This window comes from Pseudorasbora parva, chromosome 20 (assembly GCF_024679245.1).
Source record: "Pseudorasbora parva isolate DD20220531a chromosome 20, ASM2467924v1, whole genome shotgun sequence".
Classification (NCBI taxonomy): domain Eukaryota; kingdom Metazoa; phylum Chordata; class Actinopteri; order Cypriniformes; family Gobionidae; genus Pseudorasbora; species Pseudorasbora parva.
This window is the reverse complement of record NC_090191.1, coordinates 30,473,224-30,494,831: the sequence shown is the minus strand read 5'-3', so window position 1 is coordinate 30,494,831 and position 21,608 is coordinate 30,473,224. Positions and strand designations below refer to the sequence as shown.

The 21,608-nt window shown below is 39.0% G+C and overlaps 1 protein-coding gene across 4 annotated transcripts in view; it reads right to left on the bottom strand.

The window, feature by feature from the left end:
- Positions 1-21,608, bottom strand: part of plxna4 (plexin A4) — a 253,890-nt gene that overhangs the window by 204,751 nt on the left and 27,531 nt on the right. For all 4 annotated transcript variants that reach the window (XM_067428258.1, XM_067428260.1, XM_067428256.1 and 1 more), the window contains one exon: positions 13,064-14,379. In XM_067428258.1, coding sequence (XP_067284359.1) covers positions 13,064-14,278 — 1,215 coding nt within the window. In that variant the 5' untranslated portion in view covers positions 14,279-14,379. The remainder of the gene's footprint in view (positions 1-13,063; positions 14,380-21,608) is intronic.

Here is a 21,608-nt window from a genome sequence, read left to right as displayed (position 1 = left end):
AGCATGGTCCATTATTGTCCATCATTGGGAAGCAGCATGACAGGTGTCTCAAACTGCTTTATTAGCATTAATATTTCAGTTTTTAATGGCATATTTTCGCAGTTAAATCATGAAACACGAGACAGCTTGAGCTGTGTTTTGCCCCCAGGCATCAACCCACAGCACATTCCCAAGTGAATAAGTGGGCGAAGGGCAATCCTGAGTGATGCCCAGGTTGGGAGAGGAAGCATCTGGATGTACATTATCACTCACAGAGTCTTTGTGTACAAAATGAAAAGTACATACTCCCTTGATGAGAGTTCAATTATATCTGAAGCGGTGTTTATCTTAATAACAATGGCCCCCTGGCTAATGATATTTGAAAATCCATTGCAGGCCAGGGAACACATCTGTAGCGGAGCAGCAGATCCGACCAACCTCGAAGAGACGCGATCAATCAAGTGACTGGATGGGTCTCTACATGCAATATAGCAAATGTCTATTTGTCAGCGGTCAGGAGATACAAGACCCTTCATTAAGCAAATGGAAGACGGGATGTCTCTCTAAAATGGCGGTTTATGAGTGATCGGCCGAATCGATAACGAACACTGCACTCAATTCTCAGTTCACTCAATACAAGCCGGAATGAAGAATAAATAGAGAAATGAAGAAGGGAGTTGAGAGAGAGAACAGGAAAATGTTCAACGTCGTATACGTTTTTTTTTTTTACTCTCTCTTTGCAGATGTCTGACCTTTAGAAATGTTCTGCTGTCAAGCCAAATCCTGCGTGCCGCTCGGCTCGCCTATGCCAGCCTAAAGTAATGGTGCTCATTTCTAGCGCACGGCTCTTGTTAGAAAGCCGCAGCTACATGAAAGATCTGTTTTCTGCAGTGTTAGTCTTTCTGCAGATGTCTCCTGTCCACATCGGGGGCCATGAATCATCACGGGTTGTTGAGGCAGCAGCAATCTGCTTTTACGTGTGCACCTGCTTACACACGCAAATAAAAAAAAGAAAGAAAAGAAACTCAACCGCAATCACGGCCTTGATCCTGCTTACACGGGTCAAAATGTGTAAAGCCCCAACACAGCACACTGGTAGCAACAGCTACAAAGACTCGCCACCTCTGAGGTTAGGACTGAAAGAAAACTGCGCTAAGAATAAACACAATGACAGTCATAGTTGTGACACAGACTAATGCCTTTTGGCATTGCTTATATTTTATCAGAAGGCCCAGGCCTCATGTGGCAGGGCGCATATGCCTGTGACACAGACAGGGGGAGGGGGGCTATGGGGCTTGGAGCATGTGTCTCGTCGTCTTCTCATTGGCATATGCCATGGTATTTCTGGCAAGGTGAACAACATGCCAATCAGACCCTATGTGCTGCAATCTAATGAAATAGGCTTCCTGTCTGTCAACCTTTCAGGAAGCAGACACGTTTTCATTACCTAGAGACATAAACATGACATTTCCTCTCTCCCCATCCCGATGCAAATAACATCTTTCGACACCCCATGAGCGAGAGGGGGCGCCCTCCGTGCCGCCCATCAACCTCTTCTACTTCTTCGCGCTCTCCGTTTCTCCGACTTTAATGCTTCCCTTCCATCTACGACTGCCTCGCTCACTCTCGGTGCAGAGCGCTCGAACAAGCTGCCGCATTATTGGCAATTTCACGCTGCGTGTCTGAAGGTGTAAAGGAGGAGGAGGTGAAGGGGGGAGAATGAAAGGAAGAGGGAATGGTTTGACGAGCGCAACTAAAAGCTTCTGGGTTGGCGCAGGCGCCGTTTTTCATTTGAACTGGTTCCAGAGACAGGGAAGCAGAATCGGGTCACTCGGACCACTCGCTGCCTGGCTACGTCCAGGGACACAAAGGCAGCTCTCTTTCCTTGAGCCGGCGTCTCTGTGTCCCTGGATAGAAAGACAACAAGTGAAATCCAAGCTTTTTTTCAGAAGCTTTTTTTCTAGGTCTTTTTGTGAGCACATAGGGGACCCAACCTTGAGCATCTGGCACAAAAAAGCATGAACTGCACGCGTTTTAGTTCAAAAACGCCTTTTGTATTCCTCACTATTAGCTTCAAACCATTGCAAAACATTTTAATGTGCTATTAATAGATCACAGTTTGATCAAAATGCACAGTTTATGCAAATAAACCCTGATCATTGCTGCGAGTGTACATCATTCAGATGATGAATCGGCTCTTCAAGAGCTAATTCTGCACAGTCATATAATTACCCTTTCAGAGTCTTTCCTTTTCATGCTCAAGTAATATCTCACGCAGGGATTGTTGTTAGCAACAAAGACATTATTTCCCACAAATCTCAGCTCAATGTTCGACGTAATTATATCAACACTCAATCAGCTCCGAGCACGGCAATCCTTGTGCTCTCACAAATCTGTGGCATTTAAGAGGTAGTTTTTTTTGTCCGTTACGCATTTGATTGGGTGCATTCTCCACTCGGCCGGTCTTAATAGTTTCTGTCAGGTTTGAACAACTGATAGACAATCTCTCCAGCTCTAAACAGAAAAATGCTTTCTGGAGAACAGCATAATTGTATTTTATTAGAGATGCGCAAAATCGCATGTCAGCAAATTTGACTACTCGTGTGTGTTGTCTGAACAGCAGGGTGACTAATCAGTCTTAAGCAAGCTCTTCATAATTAGACTGATTTCAGGTTCACCTGACCCGACATATTTAAAAAAAAAAAAAACAGCTGAAGAACATACAGAAGGAGCAGAGGCCTTGAGAACCATTTGAAAAATTTGGATTATTTTTAACTTGACAAGTAGGGAGGCCATGATATATTGCTTATCCGGATAGCGGCGGAAATTATAGGTTTTTCTTCTTAATTTATCGGTAGATATCGTATAATTCATTTTCACATACCCGCTTGTCCTACTTTTACATTTAGATGACCTTTACCGCAATATAACACTCACTTAATCATTAAAAGTTACACAGTTACTTATCTTTAGAAAATCTAAAAAGAATATACATTAACACTGTAAATTGTATTTTTTTTTTTTTTATGCGACATGACAGGAGTCAAAAGAGATGAGTTACGTTGTCAATTGTAAAGCACTACTACATAAAAACATGAAATATCAAAATCAATAAATCAAAAAATAATTACAAAAATAAGATGATAAAATAAATCACATCACAAATCACAAAACTATAAATCACCAATCGTTGCTGAATGCATAGCTAACCCATCCCCAGCGTTGGGTAAGTTACTCTAAAAAAAAAAGATTAATTACTAGTTACTAATTACATCTTCGTAGTGCAATTAGATTACTGTACAAATTACTCACCAAAAAGTTTTTAATTATTACTTTCTAAATCTTATATCAACCTCAAATGATTCAAGGATAGACATTAAATAGCTCTTAATTCATTCAAATAAATAACAAACCTACATAAATTATTATCATTAACTCACCAAAGTATTACAAATGTGATGGGGATACATAAAACATGCATCTTAAAATCAGACTTTAAATTGCTGTTAATTCCACTATTGTATTTTGTTTACAGTCTACACACTGGAACTAAATACTGTGATTAAAATTACAGGAAAAAATAAGAATAATCCCTTACTTTACTTTTTCATGGGAAAAGTAATTTACATGAACTAATTACTTAGTCAATTTTATTTATATATAGCGCTTATACAATGACGACTGTTTCAAAGAAGCTTCACAGTGTTAAACAGGAAAATAGTATTTAGTAAAACACTGCCAATCATCACCCATTCCTACGCTCCATCCTTCTGTCCCCTTCCTCTCTTCAACCGCACTGCTCCTTTGAATTAAAGGCCTCATCATCTGTTTCCATCCTAACTGTGGCCTCTACCTAGTGCTGACTTTACCAAAGAACTCCACAAAGGGAGAATGAAAAGATGTGAGTGATGAATATCGCACAACTGTCTGCATGTAATGACATTTAATGACTTAATGACTGTAAACCCCTTCAGTAAGAAAGAGATTCTGCAAGCTCCTGATTCCACAGCAAAGACCTCCATTTGAAAGCACTTTGTCGGTATTATTTGATCTACCATTGGCCTTTTCTGGGCAATATCACCACTTCCAACGGAGTGTTACTGATACAGATCAAACCTCAAAATCCCATCTTATGGCACTACGCTGGCAGAAAGATATACAATAGAGTCCAACATCTAAACACAGTCACAGAAAAAGGATTTTTCACAGACCCATGATGGATGACTGAGTTGTAAAGGCTTCTTGCATCTGCTCTACACCTCTTCGAGCTTCATTAAACATAGATATATAAAATAAAATAAAAATCACCTTCTAGACCTACTGGAGGTAAATGACTACTGTCACAATTGCTGCAAAGCTTAGGACACCAATCAGAAAAAGTCATTTGTTTGTACAGCTCAATGAAAAAACAACAACAACAAAAACATGCAGCTGCTGTCAGTTGTCACCGCATACATCTCCCATTGTGGATCAATGAAACCCTTGGGATGTAAAATGTCAGCATTTGTGAAGAAACTATACTAGAAGTATTGGGTTTGTATTCGTGTGCTCTTAAGCCAGTTTTTGAGGTTGTGTGTTGGGTAGGCGAAAAATTCATGCACTTAAGACTGGTTAGGCTGAAGGCGGGTTTATAATGCAAATTATGTTTTTGCAAGAACTCAACTGTCAGAAGCAACACGGTTCGCCGCTTGAATGTGTTTGTAGGCTACATGGTCGTGTGTATGCCGTTTTGTCAACATGGTGTACTTGTAGCCTATGTGGGGCACAAAAGATTCATGATGGCTCCAAAGAAGGCTGGAAAGAAAGACTACGAAATAGTTGCACTGCTCAAGAAATATCCAACAAGTGTCAGAGCACATAACCTTTTCACATCTACATGTAAAGTGAGTTCAGGCTGATTAGGAGATAACGATCGTATGATGGATTATGACCTTTGCTGCAGTAGTTACGATGGGAGATGTAATTACTGAGGCCAATAAACCTGGAGATCGACTTTAATGAATGGAAAACGCAGTGCACAGCGCAAGCGACTGATTAAAACCATGTCAAACCATCCCATAAAGTGGTTCTCCCAGAGAGCTTCACCAAACAGAAACTTGGTGAGGAACTGGAGCAATGTTAATGAAAAAAAAGATCAAGATATCCCGGGAGGACTATATATTTCGTACTGATAAAACGGCATGTCCAATTTAGAGGTGCACTCATTAATTTTACATTTATTTAAAATGTTTTATACATGAAAAATAAGGCATGGTCATAAATTGAAATTTTGCTGGCAAAAAAAAAAAAAAAAATGTCCATTGACAATAGTGTAGAGATGCAAAAGCCAACACAGAAGTCAAATCAAACAGCATTCTGTTTGTCAAAGTGGCGAATTTGCATGAATTTAACCCAATGCAAAATCTGTATGGGAAAATGTTTTGCCCTTCTATGAAATTTTGTGGGGATTTCACCACCACAAAATAATGCAGAGCAAAAATGTGACCACACCAGCAATACTTTAACAAAATGTAATTTACAACATTGTAACAATATAAACCATTTTATCATTTTGCTTATTAGATAAATTAATGAATCCCAACTGACTGTGAATAGCATATTTTAACAATAGCATTACTACCTGTAAACATTTGCTTTTGCATAATGCTGGACTTTAGTACAGTCGAGTCCAACATGACTGCCACATCAACGTAACAATAATTACTAAGTGCACCTTTAATGGAAAAAAAATAAGTATGACTAGCAGATGGAAACTAACAAGAACTGACAGCCACTTCGATAGTATTACATCTAAAAAAAACTGGTCTGCCTAGGAGAGTGAAAAGCGCTAATTATTTGGCAATAATATGCAATGAGCATGCAGAGAGAGTGACAGCTGTAAGGGAACAGCCTATAGCCTGATTTTAATGACTTATAATTGAGATGATTATGAATAATAATGAGACCAATCTTAATTTAAAATGTTCTTATCTCTCTGACCGCAATGTCTCTATAAATTGAGCTGGGGTTGTGAAAAACGCATAAATTAATGAATAAAAGACCCTATTAGCGTATGGTGCGCCCTTGTTTGCTTGAATACATCACTCCAGGAGACGATATGGGTGAATTTACTGTGCCAGACTCATTTTCACACCATTTCTTTCTGCTGACATAGGGAACATGGGGTGCTGGCAGATTTTTTTTATAGGTCAGATGTCGACACAGAATGATCTATAGACATAAAGATTTGCACACTGACAAGATTATACAGCCATTATGGGATACTCCCGTGTACATTTGCATCACCACAAGTGCTTCAGAAGACATAATCAATATGAATATCTAGCATGTTCCTTTTTTCTTAGAAATAAACATTGAAATCTTTGAAAAAAGCATTGGGGGAAAAAACATAATTGGAAAAAAAAAGCATGGGAGGCAGTGAAGTTCCAGTCAATCATAGATCAATCCCATACACTTTAAAAACTCAAATAAACACAAACATCAGAATGCCTTTTGTTGTTCAGGTTTGAACACTCATCTGTCTGGGCCCAAAGGCACTTGGGGAGTCTAAGCGATGTTTGGCACAACCGATGCTACAATAGTCTTGAGCGAGCTTCAGATCTCTGCCTCTGCATTTGGATTCCCCTTCGGTGTGTCTGATCTTTAAATAGCAGCGCACAGCTGCCAGTTGTATCCCTGTGGGAGTAAAGCTGTGAGAATGACTTATCGAACCCTGGACTTGGGATTAAGAGAACATGGGCCAGACCAGATTTCAAATCTCATGATCACATACCTGTATAGGGCAAATTATAAAAAGGACCAAATGGAATGGTGAATAAAATTACAAGAAAATGCACACATACAATCAAACTAAAATTTAGTCAGACACCATCAACAGTCTCACATTATCAGTTTATTTGCTATAGTTTAGATTAGAAGATGGTAATAAAATATAGCGAACTCAGAGTTGTGTGGTGTCAAAATAAATGAATCTTGATAATGTCATTAACTTTGATTAGAAAGGTATGTAATGGATTACAATCAACCAATCAGCTGTTAAATTCAAGTACACAATTAGATTATACCACTTTAGTTCAACAAATTACCAAGCAACGCGTCATTTTGTTCATTCTGTGGTGTACAAGGTCACATTAGCAACTAAAACTTGGTCGAAACATGGTAATGTCAAAGTGAAATTTTTATTGAGTATAATGTGTCATTTACTTTATTTTGCTATCCTCACTTACATAAATAAACTATAGTGTCATATATCCACTAGAAAAAAATATATAAAACTGTTGTCTGAATAATACTTTGGTTTACATGCATACATAAATACATTAAAATAAATCAATCGGGGGTTTTAACATATAAATCACAATTAACAAAAGAACAAAAAATAGAAAGAGGGCACTTATTGCATCTGGGCATGCAACATAATTAAGAGTTCATGTCACATGTAGGGTTCCATATTTCAAATAGAAAATCTCCTCTTAATGAGGGTGACAGCATGACCATTGTGTGACATGCCACGCCTCGGTGTACGTGTGTGAGAGATGACTTCATTACCACCATCTAGAAAGATTTAGTCTACGTCTGGTTTAATGAACTGATGAAGATGGCTAGTCCGCACACCCTTTCTTTTGCAAGTTTGTGTGTGTGTGTGTGTGTGTGTGTACGTCATGTTTGACATTAGCAGTGCCCCTTCATGCAGTCTGACCGCCCTAATGAGCAGTAGGGCTGCTCATCTGTTCATTAATTGGGAAAAAACACACACCATGGGAGAAAAGAGCAACAGAGCGCTTGAAAGAGCCAGCAAAGCACAGTTCTGCTGCTACCTCTGCAAATACATTTCTGTTTCCACTTGAGACATGCACATAATACATTTACCATGGCAACCATAGTTACTATTTCTACAGTAAAACTATGGTAATGTGGCATTAGCCATCACTGTATAAAAAGGGGGGGAATAACAGAAAAAGTTATGAAAGAATGAAAAACAAATACTTAGACGGATTCAGTGCAACAAAGTGAAAACTTTACACGCTATCTTAAATGGGTCACATGGTTTAAGACACCAGAAAAATAGTGATATGCAAGATTAGCATGTTATAGCAGATCATTTAAAATGTATGCCAAAATTGCCATAAAAAAAAAACACAAAAAAAGGCACATTTTGAACTTTTGCAGTTCAATCAACTTGGATGTTTAAGTTATTTCAATTTAAATTATGTTAAAGTGACTTTAAAAAATGAGTTACATCTTCCATAACTAATTAAAAAAAGTTGAACATTTCTTAACTTATTTTGATGAGTTAAAACAATGTAAAAACATATGTTGTCATAACTTATTGAACATATAATTTTTTACAGTGTAAAAACTAAATTGTGGGTAATTCAAAAACAATCCTGCTCACGTGTGTGTGTGTGTGTGTGTGTGTGTGTGTGTGTGTGTGTGTGTGTGTGTGTGTGTAGTTTTATTTTTAGCTGTTTTTAATTATGTTAGTCTGTATTTTTCTTTTTTTTAAATCCCAACTAGGGACAAGTGTTGTGAAATAGCTTTAGCTAAAAAAAAACCTATGATGCATACTTCAGATTAATGTTTAGGTTTATCTATGTTTGTTGTACCTGTCCCTATCCAAATAAACTTCAATAAAAAATAAAAAAAATTTAAATACAAACTTTTTTTAAAGAGAACTACAGCTATAAAATACTTTATTGCCAAACATTCTCATTGTTGGGTGTCAGCCAGATAAGATCACAGTTCATATATTTTTCTATATTATTTTTGATATGTATCTAAAATAATAAAAAAGCTATTCATCCATGTCATCTGCCTGCATATGATACATGATGATAACTGCGCTAGTAAAGACCTGATTTTTGGACAGAAGTAGAGATATATCTCTCGTATGAGCCAGGCTTACATTATGCTAGGATTTTTCACAGCATAATATCCTTATCGTTTGCAGAGGGCAGAGAGAGGATATTAAGATATACATCACTTTCATATCTTCACCGAACCTGCATTACTATCATGTCATGTTGATGCAATGTTTGCAGAGGGCTGAATATTGAGTGAATGTTATCTTCGCATTCATGAAGAAGGGCTTGCTTGATCTCACTGCGCTTCTCTGCTTACTTAATTAGACTTTCATATCAGGGAGTCAAAAAGCTACTGAGTCGCTACCAAAAGCCCCCCCCCCCCCCTTCTTTTTTGCTTCCTTCTTGGTTTGTGCTGAAAGCTTATGTGTTTGTTGCCCTCAGTAAATGATGACGTGCAATATTCTAGCAATATCCCAACACGGCAGCATTGAGTTTTTCCATGCATTATTGAAAACACAAAGCCATCCGAGACCAACAACAGTGATTCTTGTAAAATCATGCGAGTGATTTTAGCGAAACATCCATCTCCCCCACTGAGATAGAAGGTTCATGCGCAAATTCTCTCACTCCTGTCATTCCCCCCTTTTTATCTTGTCAATGTGGTCCCACTGAGCGCAGATTCAGGAATATCACCGCCCAAAAGCGTTTAACTTCAGTCACAGAATTGCCTGAAAGACGTGTCATTCTTTTTTGCCCTGGGACGCTTTCGAGTAAGTGTTTTACTGAAACACGAGTGTCTAAACGCATCTGTCTATGAGCCTGTGCTCTTATTCATAGGTGAGTCAGCGCAATCATGGCCATGTTCCTTCCGCCTGTGGGTGTTTGGAAGCTGCTTATACCTAATGTAGTCTGCTCACTGTGAAAGACAACATGAAACAGCATTCACAATGTATTATACTTCCATAATGTAACCTATATTTTCAGATGAAACTGAATATTCAGTGGAAAGCAAATGTAGGATGAGACTTGATTTTATCCATTAGGATGCAATTGTACCATTAAAAGTTTGCATTCTGTCTTTTTGGAGACACACAGAAGAGAGGACAATTCTGAATAAATTCATAGTTTTTGATATTTTTGGATCAAAATGTATTTTCGATGCTTCAAGAGATTCTAATCAACTAACTGATGCCACATATGGACTACTTTGATGATGTTTTTATTCCCTTTCTGGACATGGTCAGTAAAGTGGGCATTGACTGCATATGCCCTGGGACTAAAATATAAAATATCTTAAACTGTGTTCCGATGATGAACGGAGGTCTTGCGGGTGTGGAACGACATTAGGGTGAGTCATTAATGACATCAATTTCATTTTTGGGTGAACTAACCCTTTAACTTCTTGATCAATTTTGAGCTACAGTAACTCTTCTGTTTGATTGGACCACACAGGCTAGCCTTCGCTCCTCACGTGGATCAATAAGCCTTGGCCACCCCTGACCCTGTCGTCAATTCACCACCGTTCCTTCCTTGGACCACTGCAGACCAGGAAGACCCCACAAGAGCTGCAGTTTTGGAGATGCACTGACCAAGGCATCTAGCCATCACAATTTTCCCCGTGTCAAACTCGCTCAAATCCTTACACTTTCTCACTTTTCCTCCTTCTAACACATCAACTTTGAGGACAAAATGTTCACCTGCTGCCTAATATATCCTACCCACTAACAGGTGCTGTGATGAAGAGATAAGTGTTATTCACCTCACCTGTCAGTGGTCATAATGTTATGTCTGATCAAAAAAATATGCTCATGAAGTGACTTTTAGAGCAGCTATGTAGATGACGTTCATTCATTCATGTCCTCATCTAAGGTGGAATACGACTGTCACACGCGATTCAGTCTGTGTGTATGTGAGGTAAATTAAACTGCATGCATGTCCTGCGTGTCTGTGTGAATGAATGGCGCAGACACACAGTTTAAGGCAGACCCAAATACTGTCCATGTCCAGAAAGGGAATTAGAACATCAAAGTAGTCCATATGTGACATCAATTAGTTAATTAGAATCTCTTGAAGCATCAGAAATACATTTTGGTCCAAAAATAACAAAAACTACAACTCTATTAAGCATTGTCTTCTCTTCCCTGTTTGTTTTCAATCCTCAAATAAAGATTCAAACGTTGTGAATCACCGTATGAAAAATGTATTTTAGATGCTTCAAGAGATTCTAATTAACTAACTGAGATCACATATGGACTACTTTGATGATGTTTATTACCTTTCTGGACATGGACAGTATAGTGTGCATGCACTTCCATACGCTCTCAGACTAAATAAAAAATATCTTAAACTGTGTTCTGAAGATGAACGGAGGTCATACGGGTGTGGAACAACATTAGGGTGAGTAATTAATGACATCAATTTCATTTTTGGGTTAACTAACCTTTTAAAAGCAGTACAGTTCGGTACCCAACCCTTGGTATATTAATGTAAAAGTAGAGTAAAAGAGAATGCATAATTAAAAATACAATATTGGCCTACATAAGTTTATATATGGGTCAAACACTGTTCAGAATAACAGTCAAAATAAGAGCTTAAGAGGAGGAGCATTTTATTTATTGAAGTCAATAGAGTAAACGTTATTTTCATGTTTTCTTTTATAAGTCTGTATGCATGTGTTGGTATTTTTCTGTTTATATTTGTTTGTGAGAACTAACAGCTCTCAGAAGATAATTTAAACAGTAACAGAGCATTTATCAGTCTCATTATTTGTTTGAGCTCACTTGTCTTTTTCTTTTCCCCAATCAAACAATTGTCTGGCTTTTAAATGAGGAGCCAGTAGCCATAGTTACCAGAGGAGGAGACACAGGCCATCCATCTCTCTCTCTCTCCTCGCTGGGATGCTCTCACTTTAATTTATGCTGCAGTGGCCATACTGCAGCGCACGCAGAAATGGCACCATTCCTCAACATAACTCCCTCTCTTCCTCTATTCCTTAGCCCTACACTTATCATGAAAGCACTCTCTCACAGTCTGCTTCACATTTATTCTTGTGTGCGAGTGTCTGTAAGGGAGTGCGTCAGTTTCACTTCCGCATCAGTCCACACACATAACCTTTCCACATCAGGAAAAACTTACAACATTCATGCAGTAACCCTTGTGTTACCTCATTCACCAGCTTAAAAAAAAACATATCATGAAAGTACTACGGAACAGTGATAGTAATATCACCATATGATGACATATACAATGGTGTTCATGCTATTTACATTCTACTCTAAGGTACTATTATCATTGAAACTTTCTTGTAAATGCCTGAAGAGTTCTAATGCCATAGCATTATGTCCTGGCTCTGATGTTTCTAAAAGGAACAAGATTTTGTTTCTGGTGCCGTGTTATGTGTGGTGATAGTAAATGTATTCCCTGGTTGAAATTCAATAAAGTTTTATTATAACAGTTTAATTCTTTGAGCATGACTCTTTGTTTCACGTTTACACAGCTTGGCTGGTGTTTATTGAAATGTATAGAAAAACAGAATCCACGCTGAGAATTCTAGCCTAAAAGAGATATTTTAAACAAGTGACAAACATTTTAACCTTATTTTGTGGAATTGAGGGGAAGACTACTGGATCAAATTAATTACATTGTCTGGAACAGGCCATTAGTTGGTAACCAAAATTGTTGCAATAATGTTGTCACTGCTCTGAGAATTAAATCAAGAGATGAAAGACAAGCATACCAAAAATGTTACCTGACAAGTTAAAATAGCATTTATACAGATATGGTGATCAGCTCTATTGCAAGATAAAACATCACAGGTTTTTAAAATGTGTGTGTAAAATCATTGGTTTAAAATGATTAAAAACAGACTGAAACAATACATTTTCCAATGAATTTAGCCCAAATACCTACCCTTTAAAATACAAGCTTTTTGCTTTCCAGGGAACCATTACAATGTCATTTTATTTCAATACCTAGTCCTGTGTTGCCAAACGGCCTGCTATAAACACAGTCAGTAGTAATTGGTCAAAAGTTGTATTGTACTGCAAGTGGGCACTACCTCATTCAAGCACCTTAATCTGAACAAAATTAGCTCTACGCTCTGATAAGAACTTGAATGGTCTCATTTCAAAACCATTTTTGTATACAATTTGATGACTAGCCCTAAATGTAATAGTGTTCGCATCAATCATCGTGAGTCATAGAGTGTTACTATAGTAACTGTCACAAGAACTATTGTTCTGGTAATGGCAGGTAAGCAGGTGTATGGAGAATGTACTCACCGCACTACTGCACGAGATGTCTTTCACTTTGAGCCAGGCGAGATCCAGGGTTCCCTCTCCTTTATAACACGACTGCAGCCGGTCCTTGATTCTTTCATTAATTTCTTTCAGAGTAAACACACAGAGAGCCGACTCCTGAGAGGATTCCTTGGGCCTCCTTTTTTGTCCTTTGGAGAACACAGCATAAAGGATGTCATCATCGGGTCCAATGCCTAGTGAACGTGCCAGGATGGTACCTGCCTTGGACAGGTAGGCCGCCTGCAGGAGGCGATACTCAACCCCACCCTTAACGCAACCAAGAGGAACCTCAACGTACGAGTTGAATGCGGTGTCGTCCTTGCAAAGTCGCACCAGTTTGGAAGTGTACACCTGTTCACGTCCCGCCGAGGACGACCCGGTTGTTGGGCCTCCCCCCATTTCGGGCTGCAATGTGAGAAAATACACAAAATTTCCACTGCTAAACCCATAGACATAATAAATGTCAAAGTCTGGTACCACCGTGAATGTATCCGATGGGATTTTAATCATGGAGGCAACAAATTCATCATGGAAGACGTAGGCGAACATCCCATCCTCCTCAGAGTTGCGGGTGAGCTTTCGGCTGGATATCGTCGGGAAGTACTCCGGTCTTCCGTCGACAGCTGTGGCCACAAACAGCCTATCAGGAGAGGCATCACCATAAGACACAATGACCCCAAATACAGCGCCGCTTTCGTTGACGCCGGAGAGGTAGTGTTCTTTTTTATGAAAGGGCTCTCCAAGCTTAAAGAGATCATCCAGACGGAGGAGTTTGCAAATACCCTGGTACAGGCTGCCGCAGGCCAGCAGCCGGTTCTCGCGGTAGTCCATGAGCAGCATCTTATTGACGTTATTGGTCAATGTGAGTGGTTCGCTACAAGGCTGCACTATACGGGGTGGGTAGCAGTTCCGGTTATCCTCATCTGGACCAGTCTGATGCGACACCTGTACATCCAGCCCAGGTGTGAGTTTGTAGATGCGATTCACTGCCCCAAGGTACACATTCCCATTTCTGTGGTCCACTGCAAGGTGATTAAAAGTCCATTCAGGGTTTTCTGCCCGAAAGGTACTGTATTCCTCAAGTACTCTGGATGCTGCTGAAGGCTGTTGTGGTCTCATAGCCACAAGGGGAACCAAAAGGACAATGATGCAGAAAGAAAAGGTGAAAAAGTTCCATCTCCTGGTGTGGGAAGCCATTGTCCTAGTGCCTTACGGGAAGAATGTGATCTGTCCACTACACACTACCTGTACTCTGTATCAATATTCAGGCTTCTCATGAAGTTGGGGACATTCTGTACCTGCACAGAGAGAAAGAAAAGAAATGTGTTAGCATTAAAGATATTGTAAAGATATATTCTACAATTTACATTCACTGTATCAGATTCTGAACAGAGGAGGTTAGAGGATGGTCTCAGAACACAAATTATTAAAGCCACATAAGAGTTTACCAGCCATTTGAAAAATGCATGAGTAATTACAGAGAGAAAGAATGGTGGAAAGGGGCACTCTTAGACCTTGCACAGTTGGCATGAATGGATGCCATTCTCAATGGGATAATGCATTTGCCCCAGGAGTTAACAGCTAGGATGGGCATAATTTCTCTGCCTGTGCCCCATCTCACAGCCAGACCTCTGGCCCTCTAATTGATTTTTCCCCTTGGTATGCGATTTGCATGCTTGGCCGATATTCTCCCATCTTTCCAGATAGCACAGTTCACCTGCTGACAATGCTGAAAGAGTGGCAGAGCTCACAGTCATGGTTGCAATGTTTGAGTAGTGGTGGACCACAGGGCCAATTAGAAGGAATTGCTAATAAGAGGACAGAGAAAAAAAAAGAAAAGTAGTTTGTTCCTTATCCTTGAGCAAAATAAGTAGCATAACTTTTGACTGTAGTGAGCTACACAAATTAAAAAGTATGAAAATAAATGGACAGCAGAGTCTTGCATATAAACAGTTTGAGCTGCAGAGAAAGCTAGCAGTGGTATGCCAGGCTGACACTTAACTGCTGAGGTTCACAGCAGATGTGAAAATCACTGCCTAGCTGTTCTAGTGGGCATTAAGACGTTATACAGAGTGAAGGGTATGGACTCCACAGTAATGATTAGCCATTGAAACCGAAAGCAGAGACGCACTAAAGGAGGGAGCGTTAGCCCACTCAGAGACATAGGAGAGTAATAAAGGGTTCTGTACACTTTCCATTCTGCATAAGAATGGTCCGACTGCAGCGGGGTTCGTGTATATCGAGGGGCATGGTTGGAAATATAGCAGTGTGTGTAATCTGAGCAGTGGGAGATAATGTTCTCTCACAGAAAAGTCTAGCAAAGAACCACTTCAAAACACTACAGCATGTATCATTTACCAGCTATTACATTTAAAGTGGGATAGAACGGAGATGTGAGCCGAGGTAAAAACATGCATGAGGAAACGGTGGTCTTGTAAAGTTGAATCAAAACACACATTATGACCCCTGGGCTAGTTGGTGTGTTCAAATAGCAGCCAAAAAGACGAAATCAACATTTTTCCCATAAAGCAATCCCATGCAGAAACCCTTTCATTAAACACATACTCTTTTTGACATTTTACAAATAGACAATGTAGATGAATTATAGGAAACTACGGGAAGAGGGAATATTGGGATCAGGAATTAAAACCACATCTCCCATATGGACTCAATGGACCTGTAGCATGTTTACTAACTATTAGGCTATGGCTCCAACAACTCTCTGAAATATTAAAATGCAGATATCAACCTATTGAAAAATTGAGCTTGGTTTGATAGAGGCTTTTCTGTGCATGGCTGGATGTTAAGAGCAAGAATCCATGCCAATCCATGGTGGTAAAATATTTAAAGCGGCAACTAGCACTGGGCTTTAGGATCAGCTAATCTGCAAGGTCATCCAAAAACAGGGGTTTACAATTCTAGCATCTTCCCATAGGTTGCTTTAGGAGACTGCCAACTGGATATGAAACCGCATTTCCAGTGTCTTGAAAAGGGAACACGAGTTGACCTCCAGCCCAGAGATACTCCAACAATCCAGCACGTTGCCAAAAGAAAAGTTATTCTATTGGAAAGCCTGCTTGCAAAACACACACACATACTGAGACCACATGCTGAGTAGCCACATCAAAGAGTGCTAATGAATTCATGTTTAATACCACACACAAGCAGCATCTCTGGGAATGTGAGGAAACTGCACATTTAGGTCTTAAGCCGAGTGTGTTCGCTTGATAAATAATTGGATACCCATGCTTCCCTTTCCAAGTCTTTGTCTTTCTAGGATACAACTGCAACATTGGAAGTCTCACTTGATGCAGTTTCTTTTGAGCTTCCAGTAAACCAGCACAAATAATCAGAGACCTCAAATTCCATGCATTTGCATTCATACGCAGTATTTTGACATCTCAGATTGAATCTGCTCTAACAAGCCTGTCCAGGCTGTTTCATTCATGGCCTTCTGGTTAAAATGTGCACCAATTGCCAAGCACCATACGCTCCACACTGGGCATCAGTATGGCAAACGGACTTGACTCCAGGCTGCGTAGATCCTGGCTTCAAGATAGGTGGGTTGGTACTAGCAGTGCTGGACTGACTATTTTCATGCTATATCTTTTTTCTTTTTTTTGTGCTCCAGGCTATCCGAGTGTTAAAAGAAGTCAAGTGAAGATCTCATAGATCAGTTGGCAGCATTAATTGACAATGGCCCAAAAAACAAACAAACCAATAGGCAGAGAATAATCAACTAAATTCAGACTGCAGTGTTTGACTGGAGCATTTCCAGGCTTTGCAAACACTCGACCTTGAATTTCATCAGATGTGTGTGGAAGAGGGTGGGGGGCCAAGGGCATCCGAACAATCCTGGATTTATCCTCACTGATCTAAGAGCATTAACTTACAACAGTCCAATTCAACTTTGATTACGCCATGCCACAAAATCTCATACTCTTTGACACCCGCACAGGCAAAATTGCGCATACCCACAGACGCTTACACGCGCATCCTCCTGTTCCACTTTCATTAGCACAGCCTGTGCTCCTTATCCCACCATGGACAGATGGAGGGATTCATCCCTGATGTGGGTCTAAAGGAAAGGGTGACAGAAGGATGCTAGGAAGAAAAGGAGTTATGTTTACACACAGAGCACATCCAGATAAGAGTTTTTAATTATCTACAGCCCTCCCAGAGGGTGAAGGGGCCATGCCCACTAAAATCTGATGGGACTTCAGGATGCTCAGGAGAGAGAGCGAGCAACAAAAGGTCACACTCAACACAAATATTGTGTAATGCAGTTAATCTTCAGTGTCAATTAAAATATTCTAAAAACAATCATACTGAACTCAAATTAAGCACTGCTGCCAATGCATAAATACAATCAGATTTTCACTACACTATTATCGTGGGGAAAAGAATTCACAATAATGCTAGTGATATTGATAGAATTGCTTATCTTTGACTTAATTTGTGTATACTCTTTTCTCCATCAATGAATAACACAATATGAGTGTAGAGAGGCAGAGATAGAAATTCATAACTAGACAACTATACACTGGCAAAGTAAAAAAAATTCAGGTGTGGGTAGACCGTCTCACTTTCATTTGTCATAGTAGCTAAAAAAACCTGTGCCTAAAGTTTGTATGATGGGTTTGTATAACTTGCGAAGGTGCAATACTGCCACCTACTATTTTGGAGTACGAACTGGTATACACACACATACATAATCCGGATCGGATGGTGGACCTGCCTGGACATGACCAACGCATCCTGGAGTGTCTGCTGAGCCGTGTCAAATGGTGTCTCCTCCGAATTTTCCTCACTGGCATGACATGCTCAAAACCCGTCTTCGAAGCAATAATTCCGATCTTTCTTGTATTCATACTCTTGTGCAATCGATGCCCCATCCTAAATAAATTCGTCTCTTCCATGATACCATGAAATTTTGAATATTCCAATCTAATATGATTTCCGACCTGTAAGGTTGCCAGAATAATAATCTTACACGGTGTGTTAATAGGCCAGAGGAGAACTGGCAATCCCAACTGAGTCTGGTTTCTCCCAAGGTTTATTTTTCTCCATCATGCCCTGATGGAGTTTTGGTTCCTTGCCACTGTCGCCTTTGGCTTAGCTTGCTCAGTTGGGGACACTAAAATTATGATCTAAGTTATTCAACTTATTATACAAATAAAATGTATGAATTAGGTCTTATTTAATTCTATAAACTATAATACTGATCTGCCAACATTGTCGCTATATGATAAATTAAAATAAGCTGATAACATCACTGTTTTCTCCAGTACGACTGTACAGCCAAATCTAATTTTGTCGCAATATTATCCTGTTTGACACTGTGAAGCTGCTTTGACACAATCGTGATTGTAAAAGCGCTATATAAATAAAGTTGATTGATTGATTGATTATATTATTATATATATATATATATATATATATATATATATATATATATATATATATATATATATATATATATATATATATATATATATATATATATACACACACACACACACACACACACACACACACACACGTAAAAAGGGCTGCGCAATATATCGGAATTATCGAAATTTCGCAAATGTATATATCGCAATGGCACGCAATATCTGAATGAATTTAATAGGCTACTTCAACATTGTGAAAAAGTGTACGTTTTAGGTCGAAGCTGCAACTCAAATAGCAGAGAATAGACAGAGCACACAACTTTTACTTATGTGACTTGCTTGATTTTAAAAAGAGTTATTAAATGCAATAACTTGCGAAAAACAACAACTTGCAGTCTTGCACTGTCTTAGACACACAACACACATACTGAAACGTCACCTCTCAGAAAGCGTGTGTTCCCTTCAGTTCAGTTTCGTGTCTGCATTACATTTGCAATTACATTTTTTTTTTGTTTACATTGATGTTAAAATTAATCGTAAGATTTGTGACATTAATTTTTGCTAAAACGCTGCTGGTAACTTTCAGAAGTTGTAGCGAAGCTTTATTTTCCTAGAAAGAATGTGAAACACATAAATTGTATCATTCTCAGTTTTAATAGCAATATCGCATTGCATATTGAATATTGCATTATTTAACAAGGTATCGCATATCGCATTTTTCTTTAATATCGCACAGCCCTAATCAGTAAAAGTCAATACCAGTACTGAAATTACGCAGAATGCAAAAAGCATATTATGATACTAGTCATATCATCATACAAACACACAAAAAATTTCATGTGAATTAACAGCAAAAGAGTAATATCCCATTTTTGAGATGGTATCTTTTCATGTGAAGGTCAAAGGGACGTTAGTGACGGAGCTGAATCTTTGTATTATATGTATTTTATGTTCTTTTCTTATGCTGCAAACTTATGAATTGATGTGGTGTTTGATGTTTGCACATGTCAAACTTATTCAGAATTCATCAAAAACACAGCACTCCCAGAATAGTGGCATTTCAAAGCAATGGATTGAGACCAAACAACGGTCAGACAAATCCAGTGGATCTGAGAGACATGTTGACATCTGCCTGTCCTCGCTCCCTCTCCCATTTTCCTTCTTTCTATTTCCTTCCTAGCTCTGATCAGAGGGAAAGTAATCCTCCACAGCAGCTCTCGGTTCAAACAGACTGTGTCAACCGCTTTCCATCCATCTTCCACTCCCTTACTCACACACATACACAAATCACTTCCCTTCTCTTTTGCACACAAATGCACTTTTCCCCTCACACACCTTTATCAAAAAAGTCAGGGTCTAACTCCAAGATGAAAATGCGTTTGTCAGGGGGTGCTTTCTGCCTTGAGCAGGTACACATCTCCTGCTGACCATAAAAAAATACAGCAGCCTCCTGTATTAGCTCACACACACTTCATACGGATTCACATGGAAACAACTAGATAAAGATATGCACACAATCATGCATAGACATTAACATACCTTCTATTTTCCACCTGCTCTCTATATCTCCTGATGGCCAGTGTCATGGTTGTTGATTGCACTGTAAGTTAACTCCTCAGATAAAGATGTTTTGATACCGTTAGGAGGTCGATTGAAAAGCAACCGATCCTCATTGTCAGTATTCTGTTATTAGGTTAAGACTCCAAGCTCCTTCCTGTTGCTGTCTGCCATGCCCAGCTCACCATATAAACAAATGTCTTGTATATCACTCATTACTACTAGATGAGTTCTTGTATTCAATTAACTGATTTCTTAAGAAGACCACAAAGCAGTGGGCAACAAAAATGAGTGGACTATGATTGGATGGGGTAATTATATGTTCTTTAAAGGGATATTGAACTCCAAAATGACAATTGTATACCACAAAAGATAGTGAGAATACACTCTCTAAAAAAAGGTACAGTGCTGTCACTGGGGCAGTACCCTAAGGTACAAAAGTTAAAAAAAAGTACATCATTATACCTTACTCACCCCTATATGGTACATATTAGTACCTTAAAATGTGCATAGTATCTTAAATATTACATAATATTACATGACATAATATTACGGTACATAATATTACATTTTTTGTTTTGCAGGGTACCACCCCAATAACAGATAAGTACCTTTTTTTCTGAGTGCAGAATTTTTATTTTTGGGTGAATTATCCCTTTAAACTAAAAAAATTAACCATCGTGTGTCATTCCAGAGGATTAAAATCCTCCTTTTCTACATTAGACACTCATAGCCCAACAGAAGATGCAGATTACACACAACAGCGTAAAAACACTAATGTAAGAACAAAAAAAAGCCTGTCTGTACATCGAATTAAACGCTTAAATCGTAAAGCCGACAGTGCATCATCAAAGCTGGACCAAACATCCATCCATCAATCCACACATCCACCCGATATACTGGTCTATAACTACTATTAAAGTAAACAAGGGTTTGTTTAAGCAGTTTTCAAAGGGTTGCGCAGCCAATTATAACCAAGAGCATCTTTAAAACTTGAATATACCCTTGAAAAGCCTTTAGAAAAACGATGATGATCCTGTAGACAAATCTGGTCTATTCTCACCTAAAGGTCTACTATCATGAGTCAACATGTTCCACATTCCCTCAGTATTCACTTCCACATATGAGGTGAGAGAAGCGAAACCACATCCTTGGTCAGTCACATCATCTTAGACCTGTATATTGGCTTACAACTGCCTGTCACGTGTTCTTTCTCTCTGCTCACTCTAAACTTTTCCACACTACTTGATTAGTTTTCAATGACATTCATGAGAGGTCACCTCTCGGTGTTTAAGTGGGTGTCTTATTTATGATCCCAGCACTTGCTGTGAAACAAATGCACAGTTCAGCACCTTAAATCAAGATGTTAGCCACTTCTAGCACAAATATATTTAGCACACTAGAGTTTCTGAGCAGTGTGCTGCTGCTAAATCTGCAACGTTAAAAGAAAATGTACATTTTAGCTGAGTTGAGAGATTATGAAATGCACATGAAGAGAGAGAAAGACTAGGCAGTGTGAAACATTGCCAATAAATTGCTCAGCAACTATGTACATATAAATAAATAAAATAACATGC